General features: G+C 43.0%; 1 protein-coding gene across 6 annotated transcripts in view; it reads left to right on the forward strand.

Annotated features, from left to right (window-relative positions):
- Nucleotides 1–12: 12 nt before the first annotated feature.
- Nucleotides 13–22,626, forward strand: part of Kalrn (kalirin, RhoGEF kinase) — a 638,378-nt gene continuing 615,764 nt past the window's right edge. For all 6 annotated transcript variants that reach the window (XM_013515182.1, XM_005386537.1, XM_005386534.1 and 3 more), the window contains exon 1: nucleotides 13–112. In XM_013515182.1, coding sequence (XP_013370636.1) covers nucleotides 40–112 — 73 coding nt within the window. In that variant the 5' untranslated portion in view covers nucleotides 13–39. The remainder of the gene's footprint in view (nucleotides 113–22,626) is intronic.

Genomic DNA, 22,626 nt, shown 5'->3' on the forward strand with positions numbered 1-22,626 from the left:
CGCCGGCCGCCGGGTGCTCGCGGACGCCCTCCTCCAGTCATGAACCCCCCGGAGGGGGCAGCGGAGGAAGGAGGAGCCGCCGACTCGGACGTGGACGCCTTTTTTCGGACAGGTAAGCGGGCCGGGCGCGGGGGCCGCGGACGCGGCGTCGCGGACAAGTTTGGGGACGGCAGGCTGTTGCAGGGCGTGCGCGTGGGGGCCGGTGCTGCCCCCGGCCGTCGGGGCTGGAGTTGCTGAGCTTCTTGTCGTGTGGCACTGCTGGTCGCGTCGCGGGAGACGTGGGGGCTGGGAGCCGGGCGCCCCCAGAGTTGCGGGAGCGCGTGCCGGGAGGCGGGCGGCGGTCGCTACGGGCCGCCTGCTCCTCGGGCGCGGGGATGGGCGATGTTGGATCACTTTGCGGCGAGCCGCTCCCGCTCCCGCTCCTGGAGTCCCCGGCGCCTCCCTCGTCTCCCTCTGCTCCGCGCCTGTCAGCGGGGCTCCCCGGGCCGCCCGGCCAGGGCCCGGGGCCGCCACTCCTCCTCCCGGTCAGGCCCTGGTGTGCAGAGTGGGGCAGTGGGGACCTGAGGCGCGCAGGCTGCAGATGACAGCAGGGGCCGGGCGGACGAGATGCTGCTGCCCGGTGCGTTCCGGGAGCCGGTGTCGGGGACTTGGGAGGCGGACCCGGCTGGGGGCGGTGGGCGCCGCGAACCTCCTGCTCACCCGCCTCTTCTGCCGTTCTGGGAACGGGTGAGCATTTCCTAAGAATCGGTCATTCCTGGAAGTGTGAGTTAGCGTCCGTCTCCTAACACACCCACCAAATCTTTGCTTGCCTGTGAGATGTGAAGCCTTGAAATGTCTTTCCAGCCTTTTGCGCCCCTGCTACCTCCCAAGCCTCGGGTCTGTAGCTCCGCCTTTCCGCGGGCTACAAGGTCCCTTTCACAGAACTGGCACTGACTACCCACCCTCGTCTCCCACCACCTGTGGCCCTGTTTCTCTGATGACCAAGGAATCTTTTCTGTACCTGTAGCTTCCACCAGCTCCGTTTGTGTAGTTCCCCATCTCCCCACAAGTCTGGAACCATTTTGTCTGGAATCTCTGTCCCAAGGAGTCTAGTAATTTATGGGGTCCCATGCATCTGCCCTCCTTTTTAGGAAAGTTGGATTAGAGGACATGAACTGGTGGGGTCAGGGGTCAGATTAGCTGTGGAGGCTGCACATCCATCTGTTTACTTATCCCATTGCCTTGCCCTGGAGGTCATCTTTGGTGACGCGGGTGAGGTGATTTGTTGGGAGACTTGTGGCTTTGGAAGTCAAGGCTTAACTAGCCCGTATGTTCATTCTCTAGTTGGTCTGGAAGGGAGAGAGCTGGAGGGCAGGAATTGATGCCAGGGCCTGGGAAACCAGAGGAAGACTTGTTATCCTGTCCTGCTTTCAGGGCTCTGCCCTTCTTCCTGCCTCTCCCTGAGCCATGTGTTCAATGTCCTTTCCTCTCCTTTCTCTCTCTCTCTCCTTCCTTACACGCACAGTGCCTAAAGAGGTGCTTAATCTGAGTTTATAACCTGGAATCTAGGGAAGACATTCTGGGAGCCAGAAATAGCAGGAGGGCCCAACTGACCCCCATTGCCTTCCAGCTGGGCAAAAGTTTGCATTTTAAAAATTTAACTTTAATTTTTTAGTGGCGGGGAGGGGGACTCTTCAGTTTGAGCCTTCCAACTTTCCTTTTCTGGACTCCACTTTCAACTTTTGGCACTCACTCCTTTCCCTTCCCACCATCCAGACATTAAGCCCTGTCCCCTCTTTTTCCCAGGCCCCTGGAGCAGACCTGGAGGCTTACTTATTTCTGACTGATGATTTCACACAGTGTTAATGGTGTTAATGGCCTATAATGGTCCAATGTGTTACTTTTCCCAGGGCCTTTCAAAACACAGACCAAGGCTTACATTGTCTAGCCTTGGCTCAAATCACAGAGTAAATAGCAGACTGGGGTCAGTCTCCTGTGGGATTCCTGTTGGGGATATTTTCTTCCTCCTTAGGCATCCTTATTGTGGGTAGGGGGTGGGTCTGATGTGTATGCAGTCAGAGAAATCTTAAATCCTCATGCATAAAACTGGAATGACTGAGGACCTGCAACAAGTTGCAAAAGAGGGTTGGTCTGGAACCATTATCGATCCTGTCTGACCCTTTATCCTCCTGATATTCACCTCACTTCTTGTCTCTAGCCTAGACTCTTACTGGGGATTTTTAAGACTGACAAATTTATGTTTCTGAACTGTCTCCCTTCTGGTTTCCCACCTGTGTGGAATATAGCACTATACATGGTTGGCTGGTTGGATTATTCAGTTGAACAATTGAGAGACCATCAAATTTTCAAAGTTTCTAGCACTGGGGCTACCCGCTTCTTCCTGGTGAAAAATTTTGTATGCACAAAGACCAGACTAGCAATTACTTTGTCAAAATTCTGGCATACCGTGCCTCTAATTAGACACATTCTAAGTAATTCTATAGTTTGGTTCCTCACTTGTCCTCTTCTGATTATTTTGGTATATTACTTCTCTTGACCAACTGGTTAAACTAGATTATCTAAATCTCATTTTTCTGCATGCATAATGGATACAGATAACCCCACCCACCCCTAGCCCACTATTCTTATAGATTGGTAGACTCCAGATGACATTCTTGGGAATTCTGTTGCAAGCCTGAGGAAGTGTGTCACAACTTTTTAATTTAATTAAAAATTTTATTGGTCATGGTTGTGATGCAGAGGAGGAGAGGTATGAGAACTCAACTGGGAATAGAAACTAATTGATAAACCAATCAACAAGGATTTTTCAGTTTCTAGGAGGAGCCTTCTGCTGTCCAGGGTGCTATAGAATACAAGAGAAATATTCAAAGGGGTCTCTGTCTGCAAAGAACTTTTAGATTACTAATTAACTAACTCTAAATACTGTGGTGCTTTTCTTGTTGCTGAGACAAAATACACAACACCTAAAGTTAAAGGAGGAAAGGTTTATTTGTCTTATAGTTTGTAGAGGTTTCAGTCCATAATGGGCTGGCTCCAAGGCAGAGTGACATGACAGAAAGGCATCTCAGAGAAGAAACAGTTCATGGTGGGTAGAAGGTAACAAAGCAAGCAAGGGACAATGACGACTCTTCTTATCCCCTATATCTTATCCAGGCTACTGAGGGTGGGTAGCACTCACACTCTTAATCCTAGTGCCCTTGGAGCCTAGCATTGCACCATGAATCAATTCCTGTATCACATACTCCAGATCCTGCCACCTTTGAGAAAGCCCCACTTATGACCATATGAGGCTTTGGGGGACATCTAGACACACGTCATAACAGGTGCTAAAGGTAAGAAGCTCACAGAACTACAGAGGTAGAGTCTAGGGGTGTCCTTGAAAGGTGGGTACAGAGGAATTGGGATTTAGGGCATTGAGGAGCCTAGGCTGATAGAGTGGAGGGTGTACTTTAGGGAGGAATGAGTTAGAGTGTTGGATAAGTATGATCGGGCCACACAAGGGGAGTCTTGAAAGTTCAAGAGAGGAGTTTGGGTTTGATTAGGGGTGGGGTGCAGTAGAGAGTCATTATATGTTCTCCAGCAATGCCAAAACATAAAGAAAGTGATCATTTGAAGGGTTAATCTGGGGACAGTATTATTGATGGAGTGAATGAAAAATAAAGATGAGACCCAGAAAAATTCAAGTGTGATCCAGAGCTGAGGGAGAGGGGCTTGGTGTGGTTGGTGGTAGAAAAAGATGGAAAGTCAGAAATAAGTCTGAGAGACGTTTTCAGAGGTAGAAATGTGGGGATTCTTTTGACAAACTAGTTATAGGGGAAGAGGAAAATAAAACACAAGAAAATTGAAGTAGCTAGGTTGAGAGCCAAGAGGAGTCAGTCCCACCTGACTGAGGTGATCTGGTTGAGGACAAGAGCTAGATTTATAGGACAGATAATGAGTTTGGTTCTGGATATGAAGAATTGGAGGCAGACAGCCAAGAAAAGTTTTGTCCAGGACTTAGAAACCTGGAACTCAAGACAGGCACATGTATGGGCAAGAGGCTAGGGCTAGGCATGCTGATTTGGAAGGCAGAATGCAGCTGACATTTCTTGAAAACATCCGCTTTCAGAGAGAGGAAGTGGAGAAGGAGGGAAGGGCAAAGTCAGATTTAAGGGGACAAATCCTTATTTCAGAAGTGGAAGCAAAGAAGTCTTGATCCTGGAGACTCCAGGGAGTCTGTGTGGGCTCTGATGTGATGACAGGCTGCAGACAGGCTGAGCAGGCAGAGTGCTGAGGATGATAAAAAGAGCTCTCTCTGAGGGGTACAGGGTTAGAAAAGGCACTCAGAGTAAGCATTTGGGGTGGTGAGCAGGACTCACTTCACTGAAAGGAGAAATGGGTTTGCTAGTCATATGGGACATTAGTCAAAAAAAAAAAAGGTTTTTTGTTTTGTTTTTTTTTTCTCTATAGTCTGAATAGGTTTGGAGGTGGCAGAGAGTGAGTTTGTGAAGAGGAAAAAGTGAAGATGCTAAGATGGTGGTTGAAAGATGAAAGAAGGGTAGGTTCCTATTACAATGAGAGTTAAACTTTGTGAACAGAAGACAGACCTTTTTCTTTAAAACACAAAGGCAAACACTTAAGAAGATGAAAGAAAAGAGATTGATGTGAGATATCTTTCACCTTCATCTTTCCATCAAGCTTTGGTCTCTACATCAACACTGTTAGCTTGAGTGTTAGCGTTACCTGGTCTTTGGCCAACCTCAAGCTCAGCTCTGTATGTCTTTTCAACTCCCAAATTACCTCCTCCTCTTGACTTTCTTGATTCTGTAAGTGGTATCTTCACTTTCCCAGTTGTGGTGCTTAAAACCTTGATATTATGTGTGAAGAATCTCCTTACCTAACAAACCCTGTTGGATTACCTTGCACTGTTAACCCTTGCTGTTCATCCTCAGGGCCACTGTCACAGGCCAGCCCTAGTGTTCTTCCTATAGTCTCCTTTTGGGCCCTCTTTCTCATCCCTTGTAATCTGCTTCCTCATCCCCACTCCACGCTGCTCTTGCAGGCATACTACACTTCCTAAAATACTACTTTCATCATGCTGCTACTTGGCTTATGAACCTACACTGACTCCACATTGTCTTGGGGGTCACTCCTTAGCTCCAATCAGGCTGCTCTTCCTACTGTCAAGGCATCTTGAGTCAGGTTCTTCTTGATTCATCTGACCCCACACCACCATGCTTCAAATCCAATATATTCTTCAGGACTGGAGCTCCACCTTCTTGTGGGAGCTTTGGTAACTCATGATGACCACCTCTCTAAAATGCTCACTGTCTACACTTGTTTTCTTTCCCCATCAGTGGTATTGTATTGCTTGAGCCTTTTCGTACAGGGAGGGCTTATTTTTTTCCACACTGAAATTAATTATTTGTTGGAGATAAAGAAAAGGGTCTTTAAAATGTCTTGTGTTTTATCAAAAAACCGTTCCCTCATGTAGAGAAGAAACATGGCAAAATATAAGCAATTGTTGAATCTGGGTGATGGTATATTTGTGTTCAGATAATAACCCCATCCCACCTAGACAGGAAACTAAGACTATTCTTCTGTTTAGATCATAGAGAAGCGAGATCTTTGAATAACACCCTATGTTTATGTGCAATTTTTCACTAATATTGTCACGCAGTCTGTGCCTTGTCAAGCACCTAGCAGGGGAGGGGTCTCTTTTCCCTGAGGTTCTTTTTTTCCCAGAAAAGGAAAAACATCTCTTTTTGACATTATACTTGTTCTCCACAAAGTAAATGTGATGCTTAACTCAATGTCTATTACCTCTTTATTTCCCTTCACTTCCACCCATCATGAATTGGGCATTTGATCACATAATTTTCCAAGAACTTCTGGGGAATATTGAGAGGACTTCGTGGTTCTGAAGATGACATATTGTTAATACGTCTAATATTGTATTTCTATAGGTTGTTTTTATATAAACATGTTTTAAAACTTATCAGTGATATCCAGGTCCACTTCTGTAAGATTTAAGAGGCTTTGCTTCAACCTTACAGCAATCATCAATAACTCTGTTACTGGCACATTCTGTCTAGTTGTATTTGATAGTCCTTTAGGGGATGTAAGGACGTGTTGGGATTAACTGACTCCAGAAAGAAATTAGGTGAAAAGTAATAAAAGCCTTCCTTACTGTAAATATTGGCAAAACATTAGAACAGATGAACTAGTTAAGTGTTGAAGAGTGAACACTTTCCAAAATTCTTGCTGGTTCTGGTACCTGGGAGTGACTTCTGAAGGTAGGCAGTGTAGTATAACCTGGTTGTTCTCAGTCAGAGGCCATGCTACCCTTTGCCTCAGGGAGCATTTGGTAATATCTGGAGACAATTTTTGCTTGTTACAAATTGGAGGGGTAGTTTGCTACAACATCTACTGGGTAAAGGCCCAGGGTGCTGCTAAACATTTTACAATTCATAGGAACAAAGAATTATCCAGTCACAAAGTATCAGTGATGCAGAGGTTGAGAAACCTTGGTATGGCCAGAAGATCCCTGGCTTTGGGTCAGATAGGCACTGTGCTAACTAGGGGTAAGATCTTGAGTAAATTACTTCATATTTCTCATCATCAGTCTTCTACAAAACAAGACTTGCTTCACAGGTTGAGAGGATTAAAAAAAGTACAGTATGTGTGAAGCATCCAGCAATCTCTGACACAGGAGGAGCACAAGAAATCCAGGTTTCTGCATGCTTCTTGGTGCTCTAGTTATGGTTTGAGTGTGATGGCATGGCAGCAAGGGTGGCAAGGGCATCTCTTGGGGACGAAGCTTTCACACAGATGAAGGAGGGTGTCAGAGACCAGCACAATGGAGCCGGGGAGCCTGTGTGTGCACTCAGAAGGCTAGAATTTGGGCCTCAGCACTCTTTCACTCACTTGATCATTTGACAAATATTTATTGAATGCCTGTCACAGCCATGTACTATGCTGTGGAAGTGTATAAAACCATTAAAGGGAAGAATATAGCACAGGAAGGAAAATGATATAAATATATCCCCCCAGGGAGCCCTTGAACTTTGGGGGTTGAAGGGGAGAAAAAGTCTGAAGGAGGCTGAGAAGGTCTGGAAAGAGAGCAAGAGGTGACACTTCTCTTTGCTCCTTACTTATCTGAATAACTTGGGCAAGTGACTTTGACATTTAAGATGAGGATAATAGCCTCCCTATCCTCCTCTTACAGAGCTGTTGAGAAACTCAAATAAGATACTGTATATGAAAGGTCCTTATAAGTTGTACAGTGCTATTCAAATATATGTAGTTATTTCCAAATTGAGCCTTCTATTACTCTAAGTGCCTCTTCTGACGAGTAGTATCTTAGTTAATCTGACCTCCACAGGATCTTTCCAGTTCACAAAGAGATGCAATACTTCTCATTTTGGTTTCCTTAGGGGACTGGATGGGACACTTAATCATGAGACAGGAATAAAAATTCTTTTCCGCCAACCCCTGCCAAGCCCTGGGTCATATGGCTCAATGCTGTCCAGAGACGTGTAGTGAGAATTAGAGTTTTTGTTTCTACTGAATCTCAGATGGGTGCAGGGAATCAGTTCCTTCCTGCTCCTTCTCTGTCTGCCTGAAGTTCAGACTCCTCCTGCTACTTCTTTGTGCATGAATGACTGACAGCAAAATAACTAGGAAATGACTGACAGCCACTGAGCTGTTGGATCAATAGAGCTGCTTGAAATCGTGTCTGCTGAGGACTGAGGGAACAGGAAAAATCAGCTGGGAGGACAGAGGAATTAATTTGGGAAAGTAAATACACTGTTGGAGAATTAACTTTGTCTCCTTCCCTTCTGTCTCATGGCATTATTAAGAAGGGGCCAGACCCTAGCCAGAGAACATGGATACAAAGGATAAGCAAGCAGATGAGTGAAAAGTGGTGGCTGAGCTGTGAATTTGAGGGAATGATTGCTTCTCCTCCAGGTGGGACTTGGAGGATGAGTAGGATTTGCCTGGGAAGACAGAAAATGTTTTCCCAGATTAGGATGGTGGCAGAAGGAGATAAGAACATTCATGGCTTAGTTAGGGGTAGTAAATGTTCCAGTTTATGTGATCCAAAGGATGCAGGTGGAAGGTCAATGGTAGATAAGACTCAACCTGGTGGGAACCAGGTTGATTGATTGCTTAGTTTATCAAACATTTACTAGGCTCCTAGATCAAGAAGACTTTGAATGGAAGGCCAGTGAATTTGGTCTTTCTGTAGTTGGTTTGGGGGAACCTCTAAAAGTTTTTGAATGGGGCAGTGACACAACCAGGAAGAGAAATCTGGCCACTCTCTGGAGGCTCCGTTAGAGTCGGGGACAGACTCCTGGCCAGGGAGGGAGTAGGAAACTACTCTGATATCTTGAGACACCACTGTAGAAATGGAGATATAAGGATTGAGATGAGGGACTTTGTGGAGGTCAAGTCTATAGACCTAGCAACTTGGAAGGGTGTCAAGGAAGAGGAGGGTATCCAAGATTACTACAAAGTTTAGAGCCTGAGCAGCTGGGAGGATGGATGTGTCCTTATTGAAAATCAGAAGTGATGAAGGGGAGAAGCAGCTGTGGGGAGGCAGGAAGAGAGGAAGGATTTGGAGAATTTGCTTTGGGACATGTTGTGTTTCAGGTGTCAGTGGAATAGCTAAGGGAGGTGTTGATTCAGTAGGCGGATAATGAAGAGAGTCTGGAGCTTTGGAGGGAGGCCAGAGCCGGAAATACAGTTTTAGGAGATATCTGAAAGAAGTTGTGGCTGGAGTTATCAGAGTAGATGAGATAATAAATGAAAAGCTTATACAGACTTAAAGGCAGAGGGCCAGGGACAGAACTGTAGAGTCAAGTGAAGGGCTAGAGGAGAACCAGGAGAGAGCAAAGTTTAGAGAAAAACAGGGAGATCAGCATGGTCTGATGCTATAGGAAGGTTGAGGGGAATGGGACCTGAGCAAATACCACTGATTCTGGGTACAGGGAGATGGAGATCACTGGTAACCTTTGAAATTACAGTTTCAATTGCATATGGGAGGTGGAATTCAAATTGCATGGGGAATGAAGAATGAGTGGATGGGGAGAAAGTGGTGGGAGTGCATATAGATGACTCTCTGGAAAGGTTTGGCTGTGAAGTGAAGGTTAAAAATAGTAAAGTAGTTGGAGATGGGGAGTAGAATTGAGGGGAGGCTTTTTTTAGGTAGGGAAGATTTACGAATACCTGGAATGGGGAAAGGGGAGAAGTCATATGTGAGAAAGAGAATGAGCATTTAGGAAAGAGGGGAGCAAGTAATGGAGGGATGAGCCCAGGGGGATGAATCTCAAGGTCAGCTTAGGGGTCAGCCTTGGCCAAGAGGAGAGTGTGTCTTTCTTGGGGACTCAGGGGAAGGCAGACCTCAGTGAAGTCATTGGCTGTTAAGGGTCTGAGGGCACAATGTGCTCGACTGGCAGTCCCAATGAGAGAGCATCCTGGCTTTGAGAGTCAGGGATCAGTGGTGCCCTGGTTGGGAAGGGTACAGCAAGCCATGAAATGGGTGGGCTGGGTTGGTGGGGCCTATGAGGTCCTTGGGCAGAGAATCTGGAAAGCAAGGTGGGGAGAGCTCGAGGTAGCACTGTAGCACTCCAGAGGTTGGACTACTGTGGGCTAGTGAGTTCTGAAGAATTACCTCCTATAAAGGATGATACAGAAAGGCAAATTGGGGAAGTGGCAATGGGGAGAGGACAGAGGGGAGGGAGACTTGAGCAAGGTGGCTGGGCAGCCTCATGGGAAGGGTCCCTGCCTGGCACCAAGGGACTATATCTAGCAGGAATGGCATCTGCTTATGAATTCCCAGTTTCTCTAATGTCTCTAGAAGTCTTAGAAGAAATCAGAAATACAGCAGGAATTATGGAAGAACCTCTTGCCCATTTTGCTCTACTAAAAGAACCCCTCACAAGAGGGATACACTACTCTTTCTGTTGCCTCCAATGCACTTCCTCTACTCCTTGTCTTAGGGACAACCCCATAAACTGTCATGAAATAGAAAGCTCCACTTCACCAGAGGCTCCTCAGGGGCTCATGTGGCTGTCCAAAGGGCTGGGGAATAAGAACTGGGAGTGGGGGAGGTGCTACTACTAGAGGGTAGGCTGTGGGAAACTGGGATCATCTTCCTTAGAGCAGAAGGAGGTGGGAGTTTCTTTAGGTGTGGGCTAGTCCTAGAATCCTGGAATCTTAGAATAGGATCTTACTAGCTGTGTAACTATGCAAGTTATATCTCTCTGAGCTTTGATTTCTTCATCTGTAAAATGGGTATAAGAAATGTCCTTGCCTGTCAAGATTGCTTGATGCTTGTGGGTATATTGTATCTTTTGATAGTTACCATCATATTCTAGTAATACAAATGAAATTATTTGAATAGTAATCTAATCCAGTGGTCTATACATTACTAGTATGGCTATATTACCTAGATAAATTATGATTATATTTCTAGTTGGAGGAATCCCTTTGTTTTCCAATTCATGAGAATTATAATGCTTTAGTAAGTTTGTTCATTTGTTAAGAATATGATTTTTTTAAGCTCACAGTTACAGTTTTCCAGAGCATAACAGTCAGAGGCTAGGGATATGACTAGAATCTCTACCTTTTACACTGTTTTCCTGCAGCCCAGGGACAAAGGGCATCTTTGGGAGATTGGTGTTGGGGGGTGGCATAGTATTGAGTCAGCAGCTGGACAGTGAACCTAGAAGGGGGCCCTAGAAACTGACAGATGGTTAATTGGATGTGACAAAAGGGGACTAGGAGGAGGGGTCTGGGGCTCCTGAGGGATTCCTGTCTCTGTCTATTTACTATCCTAGAAAGGAGGTTGTGGGGAAAGGGAGGAGTGGCTCTGAGAATAGTTGGGCAAAAGATTGGCAGGGCTCCTGTTGGGAGTGTGGCAATGGGAGGGCAGGGCACCACTGGGAGTAGTGTCACAGCTTCAAGTTGGGAGAAGGTGCAAAATTTTCAGTCTCTTCTCTATCCTAGTGCAGTGGCCTATAACATGCTGAGATGCTTAAGCATAAAGAGATGCTTAACCATATACTGAAACAAACAGTACGAGTTTCTAGTGATTCTTTCATATCACAACCTCTGAGTTTTGACAGCTAAACATCATTACTGTTGCTGGAACTGGATGAAGAACGAATTAATTTTAGCAAAGTACTGAATTTCAGTGAATGAATCTCATTCACTCACTCATTCATTCAAGTTTCATATACCAGTTGTGCACCTCCTAAGTGCCAGGTACTGGGGGTACATGTAAAAAATAATCCTTCCCACAAGGAGGGCAGCATTCTAGTGGGGTTACCTGGCACATAAGCAGATAATTGCAGTGCAGTGTGATGAGTGATATACGGAGAACTATGCAGTGAGAGTGTAGAAGGAGGGTCAGCATCTGAATGTGTGTGGAGAGGATCCATTGCAGAAGGGAGGCTTGAGCTGCAGTGGATGAGAAGCTAGTAAAAATTAAGGCAGTGAACATATACAACTATTTCAGAAGTTGGGTAAGAGTAAAGAGAAAAATAAAATGGTAATCAAAAGGACATTTTGGCAGTACTGGTAATGCTCTTGTGTTTTGGTAGTAGGTGTACAGACAGCTATCAGTTATTTGTAAATTTTCAGTGAGTTGTAGACTTATGTGTACAATTTTATGCATGCGTGTTATACTTCAACAAAAATTGTACAAGGAGGCAGTGTAGAGACTGAAAGTGTTAGAGGGTGATATGTGTGTGGGCAGAGTGGATATTCCTCAAAAGGCAGAAAAGGTTAAGATTCCTGGGCAAAGAGGTTATCTCTGGAATAGTCACTTTTTCTTGATGGATATGGGGAAAGACCACCAGGTGGTTTTCAGGTCAGATGCTAGAGTTCTTATTAAGCTAACCTCGGTTGTCTTAGTGAATGGGAGCCAAGCTCATCCACAAGCACTGAGAGATGCTAGAATCCTGGGAAGAGAGGAGAGAAGCTGGATTCACTCTCTGGAGAATGAGTAAGAACTGTAGAAAGTATGATTTGTCCGACTCAGAGTTCAGAATGGGCTGTTTTGCATGCCGTGCAGCTCTGCAGGCTCTGCACTTCTTGAGTTCTCGGGTGATATCCTGGAAAAGATGTCTGTGGTTGGGAGGAGATATTCACTTGCCTCTTCCCGAGTCCTTTGTGAACATCAGTGATCTAAGGCTTTTGGAGGCCCTACCTTAGAAAATGCCCATGTCTGGTTTGCCCAGGTGTGTTGTACACACCTCGTGCTTTGAATTTGTCTGTAGTCTTCTCAGTACCAGTTCAGCTTTGCATATAGCATTTGCTTAATTAGCATTTCTAGGCTGGATTTTTTAAAAGAGCTACTTATTGGTGTGTAGGCCATTTGAGAATTTTATAATGAAATATTATGCTAAGGAAATGAATCATTTTTGTGGACAGGCAATTCTACCTTAAACAGAAAGACTTAATGAAATCAGCACTGAAATACAACTATCTGTTGAGTTGGATTAATCAAAGGGACCCATATTATAATTTGCTTTTAAATATTCATATATTTCATAGGTCCTGAAAAAGTCAATAAAGATGTACTCTTCTTAGAAGAACCCAAATAGGAAAGTCCAAAGTTGCAAATGGATCCACTAATCAGTACTGAAGTCTGAATGTGTCCAGTATCATACTGGACACTTAGAGGACTACTAAAAATGGGTAGTACTTAGTCCTTGCTCTTGTTGAGTCTATGGTCTTGGATTAGGAAAAAAATAGCTAATTAAGAGATCAGTCAGAAAGAGTGTCACCTCCATTCATGGATTTATGTAGTATGTACTGTCTAAAAATTAATTTAAATCAGTAGTAAAGTAAGGTTTCATTTAACTTTTAGGTATGCCTTCATTTTTTTCTTTTTTTTTTTTCTTTTTTTTTTCCGGTACCGGGAATCTAACTCACGACCTTGTGCTTGCTTGCCAGGCAGGTGCTGTGCCGCTGAGCTAAATCCCCAGCCCCAGGTATACCTTCATAGGGCACTTCCATTTTTACATTGAATTTTTTGTAATTGTAAAACATTATAACTGTGGTGCATTGTAAAACATTTGGGTAACATGATGAAGTATAAAGGATAGAAAATCCACTCTAGTGCCATCACTGATCTCAATTTGAGATATTTCCCTTTGGCTTTTATTTCCCACGTGTATTTTATCCCTTGAGCTATGTTCTTTTTTATTTTTATTGAATTAAGATGAAAAACAAGCTGGGAGGGGGTAGACTTATTCATGAAGTCATTGTTTTTTCAATTAATTTAAATGGTTAATATACTAGGATATATATATTATTGATAAGCTCTATATATGTGTATATTATTGAGCACAAAAAGGCATTCTAAGCCAATTAACCTTGGTGTGGGGATAATACAGGAAGACAGGATACCCCTTGGTTGCTTGGAAAGACAAAGGTATTGATCCTTTATGTAAAATAAAAATATTTACACAACACAAAAGTAAACTAAAGAATATATGGTCAAAAGTTAATATTCTTTATTTCATCCTCCTCTCCTAGTGTGTGGTTCTCCCTCTCTCTATCTCTATATATGTATCTAAATATCTATCTATGTATCTATCTATCTATATCAAGTACATGTTTATACAGATGCATAGCTTTCTTATTTTATTTACCAAAAAGTAGACCATACTGTGCCTATTATTCTGCAACTTACTTTTATCACTGTATAATCATGAACATTTTCCCATGTCAGTACATATAGCTCTACCTCATTTGTTTTTAGGTGTGTGTTACATTTTGTTGTATGGATGTGCCGCATTTTATTTAGTCAGCCTCCTAAGGATAGACATTTATAACCCAGATTTTCTGTGGACTAGTGTTTATTCTGGGACATTTTTTGGTCCAAATCATATGAAGAAGGGCCTCTCATTTTCTTTCTTTCTTTTTTTTTTTTTATTTTTTTGATCCTTTTAAAGGTGACTGTAGGACAACTGTGGGTTCAGGATATTTGCTCTGCTTTTATACCAGAAGAGGAGAACATTCAGACCCTGTTCTCCAAGGGGTAACTTTTTGTGGAATATTTAAGGATGCTTTATTCATGACATTTCCATAAATGGTAAAGGCTACTCTTGGCCTCTTTCTTGTGTGCCTTTAAGTGAACTAGAAGCAAGATTTGCAGTCACAATTAGCCAAAAAAGCCATGTGTTCTGTGGGCTTGAGTGTAAATTAATCCTAATACTGCAGTTACGTAGGGACACATTTTAGGTGGTATGTATAAAAGCTTAGCAGGAATAACACAAGGATGTGATTTAGGAAACCTTGGTTTCCAGTCCTGCCCATCACTAAATAGTACTGTGACTTGGCCAACCCTGTTAATATGCCTATTTTTGTAGGCAGGGCCTCTGTTTTCTCATCTGAAGAGGCAGATGTATTTGCCTTGTCATTCCTTGTAGAATAGTGTGAGATAAAGTAAGATGATAAAAGGAAAATTGAAAAAACAAAATCACTGACTAAATGAGAAGGAATTTATCAGCCACTCCTCTGGGGTCTCCTTTGGTTTTGAGTGTGGTTGAAAGTTAAGCTAGGGGACTTGGATGGTAGTGACAATTCACACAGTGCTTAAGGATTGTACTTTTTCATGTCTGGTAGGAAACTGGCGGCATTGGAGACGGAGTAAAATGTTTCATGATGTGTCCCATTTGGTTTTGGAAGAGATATGTATACAAGTGTGGAAGAGTAGCTCACCTAATTGCCCAGAGTAGCTGAGGGTGTTAGTGTAGTTCAGTTGCACATTTACTTCTTATTACCCAGATGTAAAATAAAAAGAAAACGTAGCTCTTAAAACTTTCTTAAATGGTGTTAATTCATATGTTCTTATCCAATTTTGTTAGTTTTATACTGATTCTTTTCTTTTTTGGGTATCATTTTGGATGACTGTTGCTTTTTGGTAAGTTGCTCAGTTACTTAGATTTTTCTCCTGTTTCCCCACTTCTGTTCAGAACAGGGTCTGATGTGTAAGGGTGCTCACATGGACTTGTGGAGGTGGGTGCAGGAAAGGAAGGGTGCCAGGAGCCAAGGCATGTTAGTTTAAGTTCCGTGTTCTTCACTTTATGAGGTTGGGCTTTATCCCTGTATGGTTGTTTGCAAAACTGTGCAAAGGTATTATGTTTTAGAGTATTACAATACTCAGTACTGAAGTTCAAGCCCTTATTATTTTTCTATAGCGTCTGAGTTTCTGCCCAGGGCAGCTTCTTGGTTCTGACTCTAGGCCTTTCCTCAGTTACTATCAGACTACCATTACCAGGGAACAAAGAGATATGTGGATGCCCACATTGGTCAGTGCCAACTATGAGAAGAGAAGAAGTTAGAGCCTCTACTCTAGATACCCACCTTGGCTAGTGCCATGTTTTCATCCACTTAACACTATACCCTCCCCTTAACACCACATTGGTCATAGTATTTGATACAAAGTAGCATTCTCCTGGAAGCATGCAATGTATCAGGGTTGGCCTTAGCATCCTTCGGCTCTGACAAGCCTATTGAGCTATTCTTAAAGCTTCCCTCCCCAAGCCTTAGGTGAGCCTTGAGTGGGAGTATAAATAATGGAAGGCTGCAACACTGCTATCTGTCTGGACTGAATTTCTCCCATGTGTCCCTGATCCTTGAAGGAGATGGCTTTCCATTTTTCTTTGTGGCATGGATTTCCTCTGTGTCAAACCCCAGTACTCTCTACCTATGGTCTGTAGTAACCTTACTGGTCAAGTCCACCCATTGCAGATCTTGATATGTTCATGAGAGCTTGGGAATTCAAGCTGCATACTAAAAAAATTCCAATCTTAGATATCAGCAGCTGAATATTGATGTTTTCTTTTTGCTGGTGCTGTAACTATCCTAAACTTTCCTGAGGCAAATAGATACCTCTGGTAGAATAAGGGAGAGGTTAAATATATGTAAGGGCATGCAAAAAGGAAAGTGCGTTATATTTTAAAAAGTATACCCTTATTAAAGCAATTTAGGAAACAAAGGTCTAAAAGTGAGACTTCTACAAATGCCAGCCAACTTTCCTTGGGGTCCTATTTATGGTTTAGATCTGAAATGTCCTCCAGAAGTCTCATGTGTTTAGAAGGTGATTAGGATATGGGGTCATTATACTTATTAGTGGATTCATCCAGTGATGTGTTTGAATGTACTGTTAGGATGCAGTGTCTGGTTGGAGGCAGTCCACTAGGGATATGACCTAGAAGGATGTATTCTTGTCCCCACGCCTTCCTTTTCTCTCTCCTTCTTTGTTGCCATGGAATAAACAGCTGTCCCCTGTAGGCGCTTCCATCATATCATTTATGTCTTGGAGCCAGCTGGACAACTGTGAGCCAAAATAAATCCTCCTTTAAGTTGTGTGTCAAGTTTTTTGTCCCAGCAATGGTAAAAGTGACTAAGACAGATTTTGGTGCCAGAAGTGGGGATGTTGTGGTGCCTATATCTGACTATGTGGTTTAGAAGCCTTTGGAATTGATTTGCAGGAAGAGTTTAGAAAGGTTTGGAGATGTGAGATAGAGAAACCATAGAATGTTGTAAGCGGAGCTTGATGTAATTCTAGTTAGAGTTCAGAAAACCTGAATGCTGTTAGGAATGAAGATAGTAGTGGTTAAACTCAGAAGAGTTCCGTTGGAAACAAGGACTCCATTCACTGACTGTTGAACTAGAAATCATGTGTGTTATACGCTGGCAGAAAATTTGTCTTTATTTTCTCCATATCTTGAGACTTTGTGGCAGACTAAGATTAAGTGTAGTGAACTAATTAATCTTGCAGAGAAAATTTCAAAGCAACCCAGTATTCAGGCTGTGGCATAAGTCCTGCTGCTGCTTTTAAGCCAGATGTACAGTGAAAATTAAGAGCAAAAAGCAGATGTGAAAAGTACCATTTCATTAGAAAGGAAGTGTCTGCATAGTTGGGAACTTGGAGAGCATAGTTACTGATGAGATTAGCATTAAAAAGAAGCCAAGTACTTTGAATCAGAAGAATAAGAAGGAAGACCTGAAGGCATCTCAGGAATCAGCCATGCCTTATGCTTTTCTGGTTCAAGGGTGCAGAACTATAAAGCTTTCACTTGAGAAGAGAGCCCCAGAGTCCCCTGTTTGAGAAGGGTCACCTATGGAATTGGTTCCTAGGATTTATTTATCTATTGAGGCACTCAGGTCATGTGCAGCCATGATTCAAGGGTGCCTGGCTATACTCAAGCTGGCAGCAGGCCTTGGTATCATACATATGGTGCTGGATTTTAGGCATCCACAATGCAAGAGTTACAGGTCATGGAGGCTTCCACCCATATTTCAGAAGAAGGTCTGGAAGGCCAGGTGGTGTGTCTCTAAGAGGGAAGTGCATAAAGCTGTGAGAGTGAAGCTGAAAGTGCAGTGGAGATCCTAAGAAATTGGAGATGCAAGGCATGTAGAATGTTGGCTGAGGGAAACTACAAGCAGTAAGTGGAGCCATCCCAAGAGAGAGGCCATAAGGGCTGCGGCTGGCAATGCTGTCAGGGCAGGGCCACCCTAGTCCTTTGGAGCTCACATCTCACCTCAGTCTGCCCTAGGAGTTGAACATGAACCTGTAGGATTTAGAGGGGTCAGGGGAATAATATTATGGTTTAGGTCCAAAATGTCCCTCATAATCTTGTGTTTGGAAGGAGATTGAATTATGGGGGTGCTATGCTCATCAGTGGATTCATCCATTGATGGGTTCAGGAGCTGAACGTGTTATTAGGGGGTGGGGTCTGGTTGGAGGTTATCCCTTGGGGGCATGTCTAGAAGGGTGTATTCTTGTCCTGTTTCTCTCTACTTCCTGGCTGCAATGGGATAAGCAGCTGTCCTTTGCCTAGGACCTTCCACTGTGCCATTTCAGCCACGGAGCTGGCTGTAACCTTAGACTGAAACCAAGTCAAAATGAACCTCTCCTCCTTTAAGTTGTGATATCAGGTATTTTGTCTCAACATTGAGAAAGTGACAAAGGCAAAATATGTATGTGTTTATGTGCATGTAAACATGCAGGGGTGTAGTGTTGAGTTCTACAGTAAGCATTTAGTGAACACTTAGTATATTCATACTATATATTCACTTAGTATATTCATACTATATATTCATATATTCATATTCATGCCATGTACTGTGGTGCAGAGGGGTGGAAGGCATAGTCTCTGTTCAAGGAGTCCTTGATCTTAGGAAAGATGGGGTAGATACAGATTACATATGAAGCTACACTGCAGAATCCTGTTCTCTAGAGGCTGGTGTTTTGGTCTGGTAAATATGACTGATGTTTAAGGAAGGAGCCTTTTACTGGGTCTGGTTTCATCTTAACTTGCAAGGGTCTGCTTTCTGAGTCATTTTAGCCTCCTGAAATGAGCAGTTGCAGTCAGTTTTGTTTTTTTCAAGTAAAGTTTACTCCTTAACACCAGTTGAAGTATTCACAATTAACTTTTTTTTTTGGTACCAGGAAGTGAACTCATGACCTTGTGCTTGCCAGGCAGGTGCTGTGCTGCTGAGCTATATCCCCAGCCCCCACAATTAATTTTAAGCAGAAGTAAATATATAGAAAAATGAATTCCAACTTAGGACTATTGCCCTGATGCCTGTGTGGAGGTGTTATTTGTTCATTTGTTCAATAATGAATATTTTCACCTCTTTTAACACAGAAAAACTTCAGTATTTTTCTTACTGTTCTTATTCCAGGACTCTGGGGTTCAAACTGTATTTGGACCTATGAGCAGTGTTTCTAGTTTGGAGAAAATGGGAACTCTGTCCCCTGGGATGGTGGCAGAGACTGGAAGACTGGCAAACTAGCCCAAACCAGGCAGGTCCAGAACAAAAATAAAGCAGTGGTAAGTGATGGTGTCAGATAGTTGGTTCAAGTGGAAGAGTGGTAAGTGGGGTGTCAGAATTGTGCTGCTATTGCTTAGCTCAGGTAAGTTCCTTTCCTTTTGAGACCAAGGTCAAAAGTGATTTAGAATAGCCTTTGATGCATCTTCTGCCCACAAGAGTCTGAGTTAAATGGGTGGTGAATGGGGAACAAGAAAGCCAAGGGGATGGGAATCAGAAGGCACATGGCTGAGGACTTTTCAGCCCTGGTAATCTGAAGACTTTTCACCTATTGGTGGTCTTTTTCAGTTTCTCAAGCTCAAGAATGCTTCATTAGTCCTCTGATACCAGAGCTTATTAGGTGATCCAGCATCCTGTTTGGTGAAGAGGGGGCACTAATCCTCTTGGGGAGAATCATTCTAACGATCAGCAAGTGGCCTCAAACCATTTTTGGCTCTTAGAGTCTTTTGAAAGAAGGACCAAGTGTCTGGCATTTCTGAGTCTGTGCTGAAAAATCTCAGTCCCACATTCCTTTGAATCCCAAGTCTGAGTTAGGGATGTGTCAGACACCCTAGATAATACCTTCACCAGGGACCACCTCTCTGTCAACTCTCCCAGTATATGGGGAGAACTAATTTATTGACCTTCAGAAACTCACATTTTAATAGAGGGAGACATATTAGAATTTTTTAGAAATATACTATGTATATTCCATGTAAATGATAGGACTATATTAGTGGCTAGCAGGAGCATAACAGGGGAATTGTTAAGCCTGTTTTGGCAGTTGTGTGGTCATAGAGCTTTCTACTGGAAAGGAAATTGACACTACTTCACTCTATCAGCCCTCTAAACATTTAGAATATGAAATACTGACAAAACTCCAGTGTGGCTGATGGTTGGACAGTTATATACTTAGACAACTTTTCCATGAAAGTAGAAAGTCTGCTTGCCTGTGTGTACACATATGTTCTCTGTGCATACATGTGATATTGCTCATGCTTTCAGTACAAATGTGTCTATCCCTTTTATTGCACTGGATTCTTGACAAGGTATCCATTTTCAGCATTAAAGTTCCCATCCTCTCCCAGAAGTGCTCCCTTTAGGATCCATTTGTGCTTGGCCCAGTGTATGCAAATGTATCAGTGGGATTGATTGCTTGTGTGGAATTAATTTTTTCCTTTTCCAGGTAGAGAGTCTGCCATATGGAAACTGGTGAAATCTGCAGGCCTCTTGCCAGATACACAGCTCAAAGAGAGGGGTCAAGTCGGGCTTGAGTCAAAAATTGCCTCGGATAACTGTGACAGATGATGGTGATTGTCAACTTGACTAGATTAAGAGGTGGCTAGCTGATTAGTAAAGCACACTTTGGGGTGTGTATGTGGAAGTGTCTAGAGGTTATTGGCATGTGGGCCAGCAAATTGATGGGGATATCCACCATGATATGGGTAGTACCATTCAATAAGCTTGAAGCTGGATGGAATGATAAGGAAGAAGGAAGAAATTACCCTGTGTTTGAAAAAGCTCATTGTTCTTGGGTAGGAGCTTTATTAACTAGTGCCATTGCCTGTGGATGTCAGATTCCAGTTTCTTTAGCCTTTCAGTGCCACCTCTTACTGGTGGCTCTCCAGGGAGCCTCCAGGCTTTCACTCTGGGACTAGTGCTGCATCATCCTTGATCCCTTTTGTTTTGTGATTCCCAGCATCTTGGATTGAGTAGCTACTGGATCCTCTGGCTCTCCAGCACACAGGTAGCCATTGTGAATTATCCTGCCTCTGATACTGTAAGCCTGTCTGATACTGTAAGCCTGTAATAAATCCCTTGCATAATTTCGTATTAATGTTTATATTTGTTTCTGTACTTCTAGAGAACCCTAACAAATAACCCACAGGGCCTACATCTGGATACTTGAGCTAACATTCTCAGTATGCTTTGTGACTGTTCCTAGGCAACAGAAAAACTTGAGGTGAAGGGGAGATAGCTGCATATGAGAGGACTGGGTCTTTTTAGTATCAGCTACAGTACTACTTCCTCCACTATGTCCATCTTCCTGCTACTGCTCTATTTAAAGGGTTGTAGAGGTCTCTGGAGGTAAATGGAGAATATGTCAAGTATGTGCCTTTCCCACCCAACTACTGTGCAAACTTTAGGGATAGTTTTACCCCATAGTTTTGATGCTTCTCTATAAGCTTTAGTGGATCTTTAGAAAATACCACTCAGCCTTTCCTTAGCAGGTATCCCTTAACTTCATAGTACATAGGTGGCCGACTTTACAGCATTTACCCAAACCAGAAACATATCAGGGACTTTCAGACTGTCTTTCCCACAACTGGACCCACTGGCCAACTGATCTGTGGTTGGCTTGTAGTCTAGACCAGCGCTATGGTCCAGGCTGTACTGTGCAGTGGTGAGCTAACTACTACTTTGGCAGTAGGAGCTTTGTGAGATGTGTGATAGAACATCTCCCTGAAAATGGTTATGTATTTTTTTTCAGATAGTCTGGATTTCTAGAAGTGCTGATTAGCCTCTCTTAACTTTAAGCCTAACTTTGTGGATTGTGATTATCAGTAGTTCTAACCAGTTTCTCTAGGAGAGTATTATGTGTGATCTACCTGAATATAGCTTTTTAATTATTGGAGATTATAGCAGATACCTTGTTCAGTTATCCATAAACCTTCAGGACACTTAGATCTTTAAAATGAAAGCTGGTGAATTTTTCATCCCAAATAGTACAATGCAAAGCTTCCAGAGTATCTAATGTAACCACTACTTTTTTGGGGGGAAAGGGGAGTTTGGGTTCAATTTGCAAAAAAAAATTTACATAAATTGATAGTAGAAATGATTTTTAGCATTTCCTAATAGAGTCCCTAATGTATCACTTCAAGCATCAAACTTGGTTATACAATTTAATTCTCTGTAATTCCCATAGAATCTGATTGTAATGTCTGGTTTTTGAGCCAGGATAACTGGGCTTCCAGATGGGTGCAGAGTTCACAGAGGTTTGCTAATGGTTAGCCAGAATAGTTCCTCTTCCTAGCTCCTTATGCTACCAAACACATCTCTTGAATCCAAAAGGAGGTCATCTAATTTCTTCTCTCTCTGGCCCAGTTTCTAAGCTGTTATAGCCATCTAGTTTTTTGAGGTCTTTATTTTATATATATATATATATAATATATATATATATATTTATTTATTTTTCTTTCTTTTTTTCAGTACTAGGAATCAAACTCGGGACCTTGTGCTTGCCAGGCAGGTGCTGCACTGCTGAGCTATATCCCTGCCCTTATATAGTTGTTTTTGTGACTGAGACATTTTCACACCATCTTATTACTCCACCTGGCATGTTTCTAGGCTTTGAATAAGCACATTTGTGATTTTCCTCACATGTTTTGTTTTTTTCTGCGAGAAAACCAAGATAATTCCTCTGATGAGGTCCTCTCTGACATACCCATGGTTGAAGGTGTGATCATGTGGTGCCATAGATTTTTCTAGGCTTTAGAGTCAGAGAACTCCAGCTTTGGCAAGACGTGACTATAGAGGTGGCACCATCAAATCCAACTCCAAACTCTTTAGATAGACCGGAGAGCCATCTCTTTAAGGTGCTATGAAGCTCTCTGTTGGGCACTAGGTTTTCCATGACATCACTTTTCCTTTCTTATGCCTTCAGTTTTGCCTCCAGGTACACATCTTATTCATTGATGTAGCATCCTCAGTACTGAGGTTTTTAAAAAAATTTTTTTATTTTAAAGAATAAAAAAATAATAAAAAACATTAGAAACGATACAGAATTTCACAAAACAAGGTGATAGG

The sequence above is a fragment of the Chinchilla lanigera genome, unplaced genomic scaffold (assembly GCF_000276665.1).
Source record: "Chinchilla lanigera isolate Chin_1 unplaced genomic scaffold, ChiLan1.0 scaffold00026, whole genome shotgun sequence".
Taxonomy (NCBI): Eukaryota; Metazoa; Chordata; class Mammalia; order Rodentia; family Chinchillidae; genus Chinchilla; species Chinchilla lanigera.